At 43.2% G+C, this 17,340-nt stretch overlaps 1 protein-coding gene across 9 annotated transcripts in view; it reads right to left on the bottom strand.

Annotated features, from left to right (window-relative positions):
• LOC306964848 (unconventional myosin-XVIIIa-like) overlaps positions 1-17,340 on the bottom strand; it is a gene marked incomplete at its 5' end in the record, with an annotated part of 153,435 nt that overhangs the window by 113,806 nt on the left and 22,289 nt on the right. The window contains one exon of one of the 9 annotated variants that reach the window (XM_079559015.1): positions 2,757-2,777. The exons of the other annotated variants lie outside the window; for them this stretch is intronic. Within the exon in view, the coding sequence (XP_079415141.1) occupies positions 2,757-2,777 (21 nt within the window). Of the gene's footprint in view, positions 1-2,756; positions 2,778-17,340 lie in introns of those variants that run through there. 9 annotated transcript variants of the gene reach the window in all.

Here is a 17,340-nt window from a genome sequence, read left to right as displayed (position 1 = left end):
AAAACCTACACAAACATGCCGCACTTCAGTTACCTTAAAATGCCGTGTTGACTGTTGAGATTAAACCCGTAATTTCAGCCCGAGTAATCCGTGCAAAAATCACCGTCCGGAGTGTTCCACAGCGCCTCAAGCCGCACAGTGAGGGTGAGGGACAGGCCGGGGCCGAGCCGACGCCGGGATTGGTGGACTTTTCGGTGACAGGGGAGATGGGGAGACAGCTGTTCAGATATAGAAGGGTTAAAAATAGAGATGGGAGCAGGACCCCCATGACAAGGCCCCCTCCCCTTCCGACCCGTTACGGCCAATGGGGAGGCTGCACTCGAGGGTTTGAGGTCCCAGACTGGAGCAGCTGAGATGACTGCGCTCGGCTAAAGGGGCTGTGGAGGTAATGGGGGGTTACAGGACACAACGGTTTGTCTCACCACGATACTGCGTTTTTGTTGCTCTTTGGTCACTCTTTTTTTTCTTAACTGGCACGTTTTCGACGCTCTTTGTTGCTTTTTTCAACTTTTTTGTGACTTTTTGTTATGTTTTGGTCACATTTCCGTTTTGTCTTGCTTTTCTGGCATATTTTTCTGGCTCTTTTGTCACTTTTTGTCACATTTTTGGTATGTTTTGGTCGCTAGTTTTTGTTTTTTTGAGAAGCTTTTAGACTTGGGTAAAGCCAAACTGGAGAAAATGTGCTCTGTTCAGGTGGGGGTTGAGAGATTAAAGTACAATCTCCACAAACTGACACAAGGCACAGATACTGGCTGGGATAAAATACCGGATCGGATTTGGATCGCAATACTTTGTGCTGCAATACCAAGCATTGCAATACTTTCAATACTTGTGTTTTATCATAAACTCCTTTGTTTTACAGCTACAGCACATTTAAAAATGCATTAACACAAAATGTAACAATCTTAGCACTTCAATAAATGTCAAACGGCATTTGGTTTCTAAACTTTGGACATATGACGGTTTTCTTTTTACACATTTAAAGGTAAACATACTACTTATCAGAATTACTTATTGAAACGAAATACGTATCGGATCGGCCTTGAGTATCGTGATACGTATTGGATCGGCCTCGAGTATCGTGATAGGTATCAGATGGTGACAAAAGGGGATCGTCCCAGCCCTAACAGATACAATGTCATATGATTCCATTTCCAGAAACCCTTTAGTCAAGGTTTCCAATCAGCGAAACATTTGCTGAGCTTCTAAATTTGAAATTACAGACTTAGACAATTAGTGTTTTTGTAATAAATCCCATTTTGGTTCAGGGCATCAGTGATCTTTCAGTCAGGTCCAGTTTCTGTCTGTGAGCCCATTAAAGAAATGCAAAATGTACAACAAATGTCATTTTAATTTAGTGTAGAAAAGCCCGACCCGGGACTGGAGCTGATAATGAGCACTAGCAAAAAGCATCAGCTTCAAACTTGTTCTGTACTGACCCTGTCATATAATAAATACATCGATGACTGTGTCGACTTGGACACTCTCCAAATGCCATTTTACAGACTCTGGTTTGTCTGAGATCAGCTCAGTGAGATTCACCTCATGAACAATGTGGTGTCACTGACCTCAGGAGAACTGATGGGGTTATATTTTATACTGTCAATGTTGCTGTAGTTATTTGCAGTATTTTAATACATTTCCATATTCTGTCTTTTTAATTTAACTGTGGATCATGTGTTCGCACATGTGTCCTTAATAAAGATGAAGTTCATTGACATGATAATGTAGCTCTGAGAAAAGGCTCCTCACTTTACTGTTGTGACGCTTTTAAACACTAATACAATGTGTTCGCTTTGCAAAGTCCTAAAGGTAAGTATGGTAAAGGTGCTTTTGTCCTGCTGCTGCTGTAACTTTTCCAGCACATGTTTAGCTGAACAACTGAAGTTTCTCCTCGCGTTCTGACGTCTCCACCTGTTTCAGAAGCTCCTCTCTCTCAGTCGCTGCTTTAGTCTGTTTCTCTGTTGCGCCGCATCTCCTTCCCCGTCTGATGTTGACATTCTCGCGTCCGCAGCAGCATTGGCGCTACCGCGCAGAGCCTCATGGGAAATGTAGTTCTAACACGTTTAATGCAATTTACCAGCGGGCCGCATAAAATATAAATAAGTAATTATCTCGAGGGCCGCAAAAAATTACCTCGCAGGCCGCATTTGGCCCCCGGGCCGCATGTCTGAGACGCCTGCTTTAGTGTATTGGCCACACAGTAAAAACAGCATCAGACATAGCGATGATTCCTTTGAGATTTGTATTATTTCCTGTGTATTTGCATTGTATCAGCTTGTTGTGCTGCAGTTTACATCTGTCTGTAAAGAGGAAACCTTCACTTGTGTTTATTGACTCCCATATTCCCGCTAATTCCCAACACTGAAAATGTCCTGATATTTTGTAAAGCCACAATGATATTTCCAGCTCAGAGAAAAAGCTTCGAGTCTCCTCTTCGCATTTTCCAAAACAGGTCCACAACAACACAACACTTTTCCACAATACTATTCCAGAAATACTGCAAGTGTGTGTCAGGAACTGTTTTTCATGTTTGCCAACAGGGAGGGGAAAAACACTTTAAAACTTCAGCTTCTCCGAGTTCAAAAGACTATAGTTATTTGACACCCTAGAAGCAGTAATGCTACAAGGCAATCAAGCCGCAGCAGTAGTAGCAGTACTTGTAGGAATAGAAGCAGAAGTAGCAGTTGTTCTCTTGATGCTGTGTGAATCATGAAATCAAATTCTGACATAAACCATCATAACAACACAAGTACCTGCACATGGAGTCCAGTCATTCTCCTCCTTCACATTCAGCCTCAGCTTTTTGCTCTTTTCTTTAACGCAGGAGCTTAAAAACTAACAGTTGTGCTCTTTGTAAACAGGTTTGAAGAGGGAAGTAAAGTGACATAGTGATGTGAAGCGTAACAGGAAGTAGCGAGTGCTTCCTCCAGTCAGAGACGAGATGACGATCTGACAACGACATGATCTGAGGTTCAACTCTCAGCACAATAAAGAAGAGAGAACGGATGATTAAAGATGAGGAAACACTGGAAATGTCTTTTAGTCAGAAATGTAAAATGATTTTGTAGTTTTTTCCTTACATTTGTGGCTTTGTCATTGTGTTTTATCACTTTTTTGTTGCTTTTTTCATTGCTTTGTTGCTGTGTTTTGGTCTCTTTTTTGTTGTTTTTTTGTCATGTTTATGCCACGTTTTTGTCACATTTGTTGTTGCTTTTACGGCACATTTTTGTCCCGTGTTCATCCTCATTTTTGTTTTTTCTACTTTGGCGCTTTTCTTTTGAGCTTTTAGATTTGGGCAAAGCTTGGTTAAGGCGTAAGATTAGAGGTTAAGGAGAAAATTGAGAGGCCAAACCAGTGGCCCTTCTGTGCTCTTCCAGAATGGACATATGGCCAGTCCGCCCCTGCCGTATTGAAGGGTTGCACTGCAGTACCATACTGGAAAAATACTTAGATTATATCCTTGTATTAGTTTAACCACTTAACCAAGCACATTTTCTCCAGTTTTATCCAAATCTGAAAGCATCTCGACTGGAGAGTTTTGTTTTTTGTGTGGGTAATGTAACTGTGATCAAGCCACAACAATGTGACCGAAACATGTCAAAAATGCAACAAAACGAGATCAAAACACAATCAGAAAGGTCGAAAACGTGACGAGGAGGAAGCTTAGATGAGTTTTATAGGTCTTAGCTTTCAAATGAGACAGTACACTGTACGCCTGTAAACTCCAGTCAAACAGCTTTTCGGGGAACGGAGAAAAGGCGCTCGGTTCAGGCGGGGGTTAAGAGGTTCATCTTTCAGTCTTCTCTCAAATGTTAGAGAAATCGCTGCTAATCGATTGCTATTTTGACATTTCGATTTAATTGTGATTCATTTTACGGTCCCTTAAAAACATGGTAAGCATATTCAAAACGGCGCTATTTTAGGCCAAATCAAATCCTTTTCCCGATCGCTGCTACTTGAACCACCCCGGAGCGTCCACGAGATGGCGCCACAGCACAAGGCGCCAGGCTCAAAGGACTTTGGCACAAAGCGTCCATTATTCCGCTGCACTCTCCCTGTTAAAGGTACACTTCACGCGGACTGGAAACTGCGCAGCGAGTCTGACGGCTCTCGGACATATGAGTGTGTTTACGCACGGCGCGGTGATGTAACAGGGAGAGAGGGGGGGAGAGAGAGAGGAGGGGGGGGGGGGGGGGGGGGATAGTTCATAAACAAGCCTTTCCTTGGTGCTGACACATAGGCCAACAACCAATAAAATTATCTCATTCATTTAGGGACAGCAACAAACGATTATTCTGCTAACTGATTCATCTGCGGATTATTTTTAAGATGAATCCCTTGGCGGTTAAAGGCGCAAGAAAACTTTTTTTTTTTGGTTCAACTTTTTCCCACATAAAGCTAAAGTGATGCCGCTCGAGGATATCCAGGAGCGAGCTTAAAGTGAATGTTTGTAGGAGACTTAAAGTGCTTTGAAAAAAAAAAGTCTCTGCAGCTGAACTTGGTTTGCACAAAGCTGCGCATGAACGCAAGCACACGACAGGCCATTCCTCATTTGAAAGCCGAGAACCTCCAGAGTTCAGCCCATTGAGCTTTGACTGGCACTCATTGGGACTTTATCAGGGACAGGAGCTTGGATTGAGGAAGTGAGAGAGATAGAGAGAGAGAGAGAGTCCTTTTACGTTTATTTCCAAACTGGTTTAACTTTCTACAGGACCTGGCAACAACAAGAGTGGAGCTAATACTGCTTTCTGAGTGGCAGGGCCGTGGGAAGATATTTTGGCTTGGGGGGTGCTGAGAGATTGCCCCCAGAACACTATTTCTTACATCCTATTTATTTAATATTGCCTGCAATGCATAGACGATCCACCAGGGGGAGCTGTAGCGCCCTCAGCACCCTGGGTTCCCGGCTTTGCTGAGTGGATGATTGTCCTAGGACACAGATAGATAATTCATGAAATTCAGAAAACACTCTTCCTCCCCTGACTTAACGATGAATCGATGACTACATTAGATGTCAACTATTTCAGCGAGTCAGTTTTACAAAGCAAAACATCCAAACTTTCCACACAGTTCCAGCGCCTACACCAGCGTGACGACATCACTGCCATGTTGTTTGAAACCGAGCATAACATCATAACATTGGCGTGGTCTGTTCAGTCGGAAACAGGAGCCCACCCCAGCGCCCACAGGGACAGGGTGGAGTCGCTCTGCTTTCGAGCAAATACTTTATTACAATTTAGCGGTCTCCTCATAAAGACGTTACTGCCGTCCCTGTCATCATGGCCACGTTAAGCAACAGCCGGCGCTCCATTATCAGTGACCACCGGCCGACCTAAGAACAGCCAAACCTCATATTCGCGTTCACTTCATGTTACGCAACGGAAATTGAAACTGATGCCTCGGATGATTTATGAGCCTGTAATAAAGCTGCATCAGTTACGCAGGACCGTTTTCTCCAACTGTGCCTTTGAGGCGATAAATGAAAAGGTTTAAGTTAGGGGTAGGCAAGTTTGCGTTGAGGAGGGCCAATTTTCATCATCGCCAAAACACCAAGGGCCGAACCTCAACATTCCAGCCTAAAGTAACTCCAAATGCCAAAGTTTTACATCAGCGGTTCCCAAGTCGGGACCCAACGCCACCCTTGGATGACAGGCCCAAATAACCCAAATAAAACCTTAATGTGTCATATATCGTACAAAATATTGTGTTTTCCCACACAAGTTTTTATTGAACAAGCAGTAGATGTGCCTTTAAATCTGAAATTGCAGTTTCAGATGGAACATATTGAAAAGATGTTTCCTAGACTCGCGACCCACTGAAAAAGGTTCTGCGACCCACTTTTGGGTCCTGACCCACCAGTTGAGATTCACTGTTCTGCTGTAGGACCGAGTGGGATATTCTGCCAGGGCATTTTTTGAAAACTGACACTTCTTCTTGCATTTTTAGAGTACTGTAAAAGGAATTTGATCTCTTACTTGCATAATAATGTTTCTCAAAATCATCTTGAGGGCCAGAGGTTCTGTGCTGGAGGGCCAGATTTGGCCCGCGGGCCTGACGTTGCCTACCCCTTCTATAACCCATCGTTTGCCTTAAATTCCACTATGCGTACAGTTATGATGATGCTTGCAGACGATTCCAACTATATGACAACAATCATGCAACCCCACTATGTGACACAATCTAAAATGTTCTTAAGTTGTCGTCTGTACTCTGTTGTAGCTCAAGTGTTGGATGTCCAAGATTAGAAGCTTCGTCAGCATCACTAAAGGTTTTAAGTTTTAACAAAAGAGGGGTTGGACCACTCATTTTTGCTCTAAAGAACTACTTTTAACTTGCTCATTTGGAAAATTGCATTAAAGAATCACTATGAAACTTTTAATGCTATTATTTTTATTTATTTATGCATATTTGACCTTGTAGCGATCAAGCAGCTGTGTGAGTTGTAAGGATGGCGCCTTTACTTTCCATCACAGTGGTCTTTGCAGCGCTCCAGAGTCAATTGTTATGTAGGTTTTCTGCTGAGAGGCTCCGTCAGCAGTGAAAACCTTCCAAACAATTGATCCCGGAGCGCTGCAAAGACCACTGTGATGGAAAGTAAAGGCGCCATCATTACAACTCAAACAGCCACTGGGTCAAATAAGCACAAATGTAAACTTTTTCGTTTGCATAAAAAGTTGCAGAATTCACCTTTAAAGTGAAGAAAAAATGATATAATAGAGCTCAGGAAGTTCAGGAACAGAAACCTGTGGAAGAAAAAATGCTTTCCCCTTCCGTGACTTCCTGATCACTTTTCACTTCCTGAATAACGACTAAAATGTATTTTTACCAGAATTTGCATAAGAAGTAGTAGCAGAAGCAGTAGCAGTCGTAGTAGAAGTAGTAGCAGTGGTTGTAGCACTACAGGAAAGCGTGATATCCAGTCCACATTCCGCTCCAATAAATGAAAGACGTTTACAACCACTTTAAAGGCATTGCAAACCACAAGCATCTGTACAACGTTTCAAACTTGAAATAGCAGTGACGGGATGTGCACCACACACACATTTAACACGGAGGATCAGCAGCCGTGACCTGCGGACTTCAGCAGATGTGCACAATGACAAACGGATTAAACCCAAATCATTTCAGGAGGATTTGTGCGAACGGGACAATATGAAAAAAGGCTTAGAACCAATAATGAATATGGCCCCGCCCACAGTGGATCAACACCTTCAGCCGCGTGCCTCGATGCATTGCCTCGATGCCGTCTAGAATATAGTGATGACGATATTAAACTAAACCATTTCACCACAGAATGTAAAAAAACTACAAACTCAGGGCAAAACCAAGGCTGACATGGAGGTCATGACTGAAACTCAACACATTTTGAAGTTATTGTTTCACAGCACAAGAAAAATGTTTAGTCAGGTGGAGGATAGGGCTGCTCGATTATTGAAAAAATAATAATCACGATTATTTTTGTCATAATTGAAATCACGATTATTTGTTCCCTATAAAAAAAGTCTTTCATTTTTTATTTTATTTATGTATTTATTAATAAAAAAAACTAAGCTGAATATTTTCTGTTTTCTGAACAGTCATAAAAGTACAAATGATTTCAAGTTTGCCTCGATTAAGGAGAGGTCTCTGTTTCACACCTGCCCCCTGCTGGCCAGCCCTCACACCTGCGCAAGTAAACTGAGCAGCACGGTTTATTTTTATGTCAGACAAAAGCATGAGCCATGGCACGTGAAATGCGAAGGGGAAATAATCCCAGCGCCATGAAATATGCAAGTCTGCTTTGCACAAAATAAATAAATACATACATTTAAAAAAAAAGTGAAAAAAATAATCTTTTTTTCCGATTATGCTAATTTTGTAATCGTTTAGTGGAATGATCGAAATTGTAATCGAATTTCGATTAATTGCACAGCCCTAGTGGAAGAAATGAGAAATATGTTGTCAGTTTTAACCATTGTTTGAATGTGGACAAACTTTAAGGAAAAGTAAAGCATGATCATGTAAACTCTCGGTCGTTCAGGGGTTTCCCACCGTAGCAAAGGTTCATTAAGACTTGTCATGTGTCCTGGGCTGAGTAGAGAAGAGTAACTCCTTTGTGAAAGAAAAGAAAATAACACAACAATCAAAGACAGAGCGTGTTAGGAAGTTCAATGACTTCCACTGATGGGCCTTTTTCACGACTGTCTGAACCCTGGTCATGGGAGAACCACAAACCCATCAACCCGCAGATGGAAACTCTCAAAAAGCAAAACCCCTAAAGGCTCAAAAATTAAACCGAGACAGGGTTTGAGTTTCGCATGAAAATGACAAACGTCCATCACAGGAATAGTTCGGGAGTCAGCGCGTTAGGGAAATGAGACCGTCACCTGGGGCTACAGACAAGTCTGGACTTCGAGGGTAGTGTAGGCGTCGCGGACAGAGAGGATCCACATCTGATGAACCAGAGTGGCGAGTTAAAACAAGATCTTAGAAAACATGGTGAAACAATATGGTGAAATACATGGCCTGGACAAAGTGAGTGTAACTTAAGATGCATGCAAGTTGATGGGTGTCAAGTCAACAGTTCGCCTCGAGAGAAAAGATCATCATCTTCACAGAAAATGGCCATGATTTACCCAAAGGCAAAGACAAGTTTATATAGACTATTGCGGGTCAATTTAGCAGAGAGTGCCAACAGTAATACTGATATGGGATTGTGAGGATTGGAGGGCATTCAAGAGATTGAAATGAGGCAGTAGGAGCAATAAAATTAAAGAAGTTACTCGATTATAGTTGATGGTGAAAAGACAAGGAAACAATGTGTAAAAGATGTTGTAGAAGTTCTTGAAGGTTTTGAGAGTCATGAGGCTCAAGGCAGGGTTGCTCATTTATGGACAAAATACTGATCACAATCATTCTAGTCATTGAAATCCCAGTAATCCAATCCATCCATCCATCCATCCATCCATCCATCCATCCATCCATCCATTTTCTATGGATGGATGCCCCATGGCTCCTCCTGCAGGTGGTGGGTCCACAAAAGGACGGCCTCACGATTGAAACCGGGCCTGTTGGTCTCTCATAAGGGGCTTCTGAACCGCTCTTTGTCTGACTCATCACCTAGGACCTGTTTGCCATGGGAGACCCTACCAGGGGCACAAAGCCCCCGACAACAGAGCTCCAGGATCATTCGGGCGCTCAAACCCCTCCACCACGTTAAGGTGGCGGTTCCAGGAGGGGAGTAATCCAATCCATTATTCATTTACACATTTTTATATGTATAAACTATGAATTATCTACTTCAGTTTGAGTAATTTTCTTGTTTTTTTTATTAAGTACTCTGGTGCAGGTGATGGTCGGCCCTCACGCGCTCCGCTCACACGCAGCAGTCAGTAGCAGACAGTAGCCGAGTGGTCCGGTGCAGTCTCCCCATGTGTTTAGCCCCGCGGCGGAGGCAAATGTAGGTCACTGGGAGCGCACGGCTTTGTTCCCACACGTGCTGCCAACAGATAGGGTTTCTCCTGCACACGTCACAATCAAACTGAGCGCGGGGAGGGGAGGGGGGTGATACTGGCGGTCCTGTCCCGCTGGAGCTACGGTTAAATCAGTCCTGGTGTAGTCTTGGTTTAGCCTTGACGAGCCCGCCTTCTCTAAGTGACGATGACTGCCATTTCGACGTCGACCGCAGCCCTTTAAAAGAGAACATTCCAAATGGTTATCTGCCAGGCTCTTTTAGCCCTGTGACTCGCTTGTTGTCATGTACACAAAGCACGCATGACTATTCTCATCGCCTCTGTCACAGCTAGTTAGACTCCCGGGTCATAATGAAGCTGGTGATGAATGAAGGAGTACCCGGGCTGAATGACGGACGCATGCCCTGAGCTGGAATCTGTCCAAACACGTTCAGAGAGCGCCGAAGAATGCTCAAGAAAACATTACACGTCAGCAAACGCGAACTAGAACTGTACTGGTAGAGTACAAAATGGCCCTACATCTGATTTATTCATATTCATAGAAGTGGCACATTTTTGAGGTATTTTGTAAACTTAAAAATGTGTAGATAAAATACAGAGCTCTAATTGCAAAACACTTGAACTTGTAGGCCAGTTTGTTAGTATTTGTGTCACAGTGAGTCTGAAAGTGCTGAATTTGGATGTTAGGAACGTGTTATATTGCGGTTTTATAATTATTCACCCCTCTCGAGCCGCCTCCTTAAACCCAGGCAATACACATTAGCCTTCTGTAATATTTGCTTTTTTGAGTGCAGTACTTCCAGAACGCTGCTGCTCGAGTCCTTATCAGAACCAAGAAATACGATCATATTAGTCCAGTGCTCCGGTCTCTGCTCTGGCTTCCTGTCACTCAGAGAACAGAATTTAAAACAGCTCTGCTTGTCTACAAGTCTTTTCATGGTTTAGCACCAAAGTCCATCTCAGACATGTTAGAGCCGTATGAACCATCTCGGGCCCTGAGAACTTCGGGGATGTTAGGTTAGATGTTCTCCTGGTGGTTCCCAGAGTCATTAATAAACACGGTGAGGCTGCGTTTCAGTTTCATGCAGCTAAAATCTGGAACAGTCTTCATGAGGATGTGAGACAGGCCTCAACTCTGACAATGTCCAAATCCAGGCTGAAAACAGTTCTTTTTGCCCGTGCATATGACTCAAAGTATTTTATCTGCACTCTCGCCTTTTACTGTAATTGATTAATATTATGTTGATGTTTTATTGATTGCAACTGTGAAGCTGTGAAGCCTTGCCATTGCGTCACATGGAATCTCTTTGTATCAAACAGCCATTGACGTCAATTTTTCGGTCAAAATATGAAATCAAAAGACTCAAAAAGATTGATTGTATTGTTATTTCCTTCACTCTTTCTTTTTTTTTTTCACTTAAGCCTTACTACCAGCAACTCTTTACACCGATACAACAAGCTCACTTGGCCGAGCAACACTGACATGCAGATAATGGCCCATGCAAAGCGGACCCCACCGAGCTAAAGCTAATTCTGCGGCGGCGCTAATCTGGGAGGAATGCGTGGGAAGGCACAAACACACATGACATTTTTACACAAACTCCCATGATTCCACTGGGGCGACCACAGCGGGGTCAAGGTTCAAGAGGCTGGGGCCAAAAAACTTGAAGGAGCTGTTAAAGACCAGGAAGTGTGGACTTGCATCAAAACAACGTGTAGTAGGAGATTTATGATACGGAAATAAACAAGGCGTCGTTTTTGAGCCTTTAACCAATTATTTTTTATGACCACAGTGGCTCGGCGGTCAGTGTTCTTGATTTGCAGACCGGGCGGGGAGTTTTCTTCATGGGTCTGCCTAGGTTAGCTGAGATCCAGGTGCTCCGGTTTACCCAACCAATAAAAACATGTACAATAGTGTCTCCCCTAATCCTCTAGAGCCAAGACTCAGAAGAAAAAGAGATTCTGAGGTCAAACAAAAAACATCTATTGAAAGTAATTATTCATTGCCTCATTTAAACCGCGTTGGACCTTCTGCCGACGGCAACAGTGTTTTGCAACAGAAATTAGGCCCCTGTTTTCATTCATATCATTTCACAAACAGTCATTGTCAATTTCCTAAATGAGCAGACATGGAGCAGGCGGTTTCCGAAATGCGACTGAGCAAACATCCCCGGCCCAAATTCTTCATGCGGAGCGCGGTGAGGGGTCTCCGCAGTCATTTCCTCCCCGGACGGAGCTGCGGACCTAAATAGAAACAATATCCTTCCAGTGTGAGGAGCCACTTCCTGATGTCCCGTATCCTGCGCCTTTTTACGTGAGGTCCGAGGGGGCAGGAAATGGAAGAGCTGCGGCAAATTAGACACATACCACACAAGGACCGCTGCTTATTGCACCGCCGAACCTGAGATTGTGCAGTTATGGACACACTAGCTCAACTGTATTTGACGTTTACATTGTTCCTGAGCTTTAGCAAATTGAAGTGGATGTGTTCCGCACAACTGTGGCTCATATCCTCCTTTTCAGCACAGGTAATCAGAAATCAATCCACGTTTGGAAAAGACACTTGATAAAAGCAAGAAACAAGCAGCCATTTCTATCTAACGGTATGCTAACTAATCAATGGCACTGTAATAAATGCCGTTTCAGAACAGGTTCAGTGGTGGTTTATGGAAATGCGCAGGATTCTTCCGGATTGTAGCTTTTGCACCACAACATCCAAGACTTTCCTTAGTGGAATGCATAAGTTCATCAAAGGCTATTCCAGGTATTTTTTTTAAAGCGAAGAGGAAAGCTACAACTTGTTGGAAATATAAAAGTTATCCTGAGCAGCAGATTGTGAAAGTCTCGCCCTCCACAGACTTAGTGTGTGGTTGATATTTGTGGTTGGGAGCATGTAATTATGACGGAGGAAAGAGCTCCTCCCTGAGATTCAGAGGAAACACCCCGCGATAACAGCAGCTTATCACTTCTATTACTTCCCTCAATGTTCACACTCACAGCAAGTTCACATGGGCACAACCAACCTTAACAGTGTTTGCTACCAGGTAGATTAGCCTAAAAAGACTTTCCATGCCTCGAAAATACTTCTGTTTTTCACGCGACATCTGTCATTGAACCTCTCTGCATCTGTCCTTCAGTCGATTCCATTGTATTCTGAGGGTTTTTTTGCCGACTCAGCTCAGTCCACCGACAGACGCTGAGTCACTGCGCTGAGGGCTTTACACCTGCAGCTCCAGCCAAACACATCGGGCTTTAAACACCGAGGCCTGAGCCAAAGATCCAGGCACTTCATTCAGAAAAACCTGAGGGAGATGTAAGAGCTATGGGGCCACAGGCGTCTCTAAAATCAATCTGTGGCTTTAACAGCACCAATAAAAATAAGTGCCGAGTGAGTGGCATGTTTGGAAGCCTGATAGAGACAGTCTGGATTGTAAAAGTGTATAAGGCCAGGTGCAGTATGTCAGCCAAAACCCATTAACGTGATCATCGTAAGCTCGGGTAAAAAAGCGTGTTAACCAGAACAAAGACAGATCAATAAGGACTTTACAAGCTTCTCAAAACACTACACTTGACCATTATTCATTCACCACCACCAATCGAAGTAAAATGTGGGCGAGGAAAAGTGGGTGAGCTTTCTTGCCCAAGGACAGTTCAGTTGGGAGCAGGGATTCGAACAACTGACCTTGGGATCAGTGAATTCTCCTGAAATCACTCACATTGTCTAACTTTCTAACTGTAAATTACAGTGTTAGCACATCTCTTTGCACTGTTGGTCCCTTCTCAAATAGCCGAAACCAAATCTATGTCAAACCCACAGCCCCGGCAGCTGCGCCTCTGCCATCCTCCAGCCTTCTCCTTCATCCACGCTCTATAATTCAACATTGTGTGGTGTCTTTCGTAAATTATTCAGTTTTATCCAGGCCGCCGCACCATAGCCGCCGCGGTGGCGAGGAACATAGCGCAAACTCTGCCTCTCTCAATCCAACAGAAAAACACCACAGAGCTGCCTATGGAGTTACTAAAACAACATCATCTCCCGATGTGAATGGAGCTACGTGACAGATACAAACCATGATGGATGGAATATCAACAATTCAGAGAGGGAAAGGCGTAGTTTGGGCGATATCTGCCGAGTGTGTGAAATGCTGTGAGACAACATCAAAAAAGATGGTTCAAAGGAGTGTTGGGTTCAAGCGATGTGGCCTTTATTTTAAAGCTGCACTGTGGAACATTTCAAGATAAACATTGCTATGTGAAAAGAGCAAGAAAAACGCCGCAAAAAGTAGATGCATAAACAACAATGGGCGAGGAATGCTCTTCTATGGTCCTCATGGCGGACAGCATTTCAATGACGACTTTGACCTTCCCTAGCACGGCTTAAAAGCCTGGCTCCAAAGAGTTTTTCTTTTTCTGAAAATAGGAAGTAGAAGCCTTTTCAGTGCATTAACTCAGAGCACTGTGGAGGCTCCGCCCGCCTTTTTGTCCTTTTAAGGATCAAGCTTCGTAGAAGGATAGGAGGAGCAGCCATGTTCATTTTCACTCGGGACCATTACAATGAATGGGGCTGAATAGGTAATCCATCTATCTCTAATTATTAAATCTATGATAAACAAACATGCTGGTGAGTCAAATCTGCTCCTATTGATAAGCCAGACACAGGAGAGCTATCAAATATAAGTAGCACTGAATGATGGGTCAAATATTATTCAATGGAACCGATGAAAGAGTGGCTTCTCATTTTTCAAACAGTCATGAGGAAAGTTACATCCCGTGGTCGTGGAAAAGATTGAGAAGGGTCAAATCACTGGTATGAAGCAGAGAAAACACCTAAAGAGATTGCAGAAACAACACAAATTTGCTTAAAAGCTGTTCAGCGCATTTAAACTGAAAGAACAGTTTGTTGAGAACTTGTTCTGCAAACAATCATCCAAGGAAATTCCAACCCAAAAATAGCGTCACGGGCCCCGCGCGGTTCAATGTACAACTGCAAATCTGACCGTCCGCAGAGTTCACTGACCTAAGCCCCGAGCACCACAAGCTCTGGATTTGTTTAACATTTTGGGGCTTTTCAAGAATAAATGTCTCCTCCAGGCTTCACTAATTTCCGAGTCGTGACACTGAGGTTGAGTGAAATTGTGGTTTTCTGTCCCGTCACATGCTGCGAGGGTTAGTTTTGGGCCACGCTTCACGAAATGACAAAATTACAGGGAAAAACTACTAGAGCGACCAGAGGCTACCAAGGGTTTTAACTGGTTGGACGCACACAGCAACTACTACGCAAAGTTTGTTATTGTTTTGACAAAGTGTTTGCTGCTCGTATAATCCACTAAGTAATTTGTAACGTATTGATTTTCAGCTGTGCAAGAATTTAATGTGACCAAGTCTGTCACTTTTATTTCTCATGAATCTGAAAACATCACAAAACACAACAATTCCACTTGTTGGAAATACAGTGTTGAAGCTACTTTCAGTTGATTTAATGCCTCGGATTATCCCTCAATCTGGAGAAACCAAGGGATTATCGCTCGGCGGGACGTCCCATTAACGACTGCAGCGTCTGCTCCGACTCTGAGCAGGCCAATTGTAGCAGGGCGAGTGAGAGGATTAGGACAGTGCAGGGTTAACCGCATTATTTAACAGAGGGTTTAAGTAATCCTTGTGTGAGCAAGATAACGATTTTAGAAAAAATGTACAGGGGGGTATTATGCAAAATCGACTTTTTCAAGCTTTACATCATGTTATTATTTCATTCCCTCATTAAAAACATGCCTGAAGTGTTGCCTTGGCACGTTCACGTATTTTTGAGTAATCTGTAAAAACTCTGATGGTGGCCATTTTAGGGATATGTTTGCCTGGGTCCTCCTAGGAACGCCCCCACCTCCTGGAGACGCCTCCGAGCTTTCGTCACCAGCCGAGTAACCAACCACTGCTCCTCAGCAGAACCCCCTCCCCACTGATGCCACAGACAGCGTGTGGAGGGGGCGTGTCGGAAAGGCTCAGAGGTTCTTAAAGAGACAGAGGCCTATTTCAAGACATTCACTACAGCCATTTTGAGAGAGCAATTTTATACAAGGCAGTTATTCTAATTTACTGCATTTACAGACCAACAGAAGGTTTGGTCATCATTGTAGTGTGATATAGACTGGTGCTGTGTGATTGAAAAAAGCATAGCACCCCCTCTTTAAAGGGTAGCACATCAGTAGTTCATATATCCAGACAGAAGTACTCACATATTTCTTTATTTGGTTACAACGTAGGGTAAGTGTACAAGATATTGAATACAAGCATGAATGTTTTCTTTAGGGCTGCACAATATATTGCCAAATTACTAGTCTCATGGCGATATTAGGTGATGGGATATCCATGTGCGAGAAGTCACAATATATTTCAAAATAATCCATCTGACAGAGATTGACACTTTTTGTTGTAAAACAGTTTTTGTCATGATTTTTTTAGTTCCATTTAATCCATGTTTGGGTCGTGATTTAGTATTTTTTTACTGTTTTGACACCACTGTTTTTGATTCAACTTAATGAAATGTATTGTGTTGGAAGGTTTTAGTTACAAAAAATATTGCAAGAGCACTGCAATATCCAAGAGAGTTGTGGAATATCGAAATGTTTTGACAAATCGCACAGCACTCATCTTGTTCTTTCTGGAAATACAGGTCTTAGATGTTGTGGAATGTCCCGGTATGGTCGAGTGGAGTAATAGTGGCAGGAGGCAAACGAGTACCTGAAGTTCATGGTGTCTCGAGTTTAATAGCTTCCGTCTTTTGGCTGGCGATCAATTTTACTTTGGGCGTGTGTGAACGGCTTCGATAATAGGCCTGGATTACCTACGATTGTTGCGATGAATTGTTGTCGTGGTATCTCTGGGCAAGACACATCGATCACTCCAGGCGTAGTAATGTGGCTGGGAGTGACAGGAAAGGCATCTGATGTAAAAAAAAAAAAATCTGCGGAATGGCTTCACGAGTGGCAGATGAAGTAAAGGAAATGCACTTTAAATCTGTTCATCCTACTTCGTTATTTTGCAAGCAATTTTATATAACATTATAAACGCTAAAGCCTTTTCAAAGTTAATCATGAACTAATAATGTTCTTTTACTGAACTGAAAATATGGCTGTTAATTAAGATTTACATTTTACAAACAACACACTTCGCTTTTGTTGAATCGGTTTAGTAATCGCGATATCGTTCCCGCAAAACCCCAGACAATACCAGGAATATGGTAATATTTTTTCCCAGCGGTAAGTAAGTGCAGACGGAGGAACATTAGAGATCAGTTGGAGGAATGATATTTTTAGTGCTGGGCCCACACGCTGAACAGACAAACTCATGGGGCTTGTTTCACTGTGAATGACTCATCACATTCTCGCAACTCGTCCTTTAGCATTCCAGAGAGCGCCTCGTCCCGACCCGAACTCTGGAACGTCACGTCAAACACGCTTTGAGTCTCGTATGAAAATAAGCGGCCACAAGCTGCTGCAAGTCTTGGTTTGAATATTGCTAACGATTAAAAAAGGGGTCGAGATGAGGCCGCGCAGAGTTTGGCAATAAATTAAGCCCAATTTCGATGTTGTACAGAGCTGCGATTTCTCCTCTCCGCACAGCTCGCCCCTCGGTCAGAGCACAGAAGCGCCTTGTGTCGGGAGGAAACACATCTTTCATTAGGGAATTACATTACAAAGTTGACAGAAATATCCCTTGGACTGACAAGATTGCACTCAATTGAATTTGGTTTCTATTCTCAGACAAGAAAAGTTAAACGGCTGTGACTGTCACTTTGCTCGATTGCTTAAAATGTTGCTCAGCGACTAAACGCCTCCATTTACAGTGTTCCCCCTGTAGCACGTCCTGTATCCACATGTTTAAACGCAAT

This window comes from Gobius niger (genome assembly GCF_951799975.1).
Source record: "Gobius niger genome assembly, chromosome: 1".
Classification (NCBI taxonomy): domain Eukaryota; kingdom Metazoa; phylum Chordata; class Actinopteri; order Gobiiformes; family Gobiidae; genus Gobius; species Gobius niger.
The sequence above is the reverse complement of the archived record's forward strand: the minus strand, read 5'-3'. Positions and strand labels throughout refer to the sequence as shown.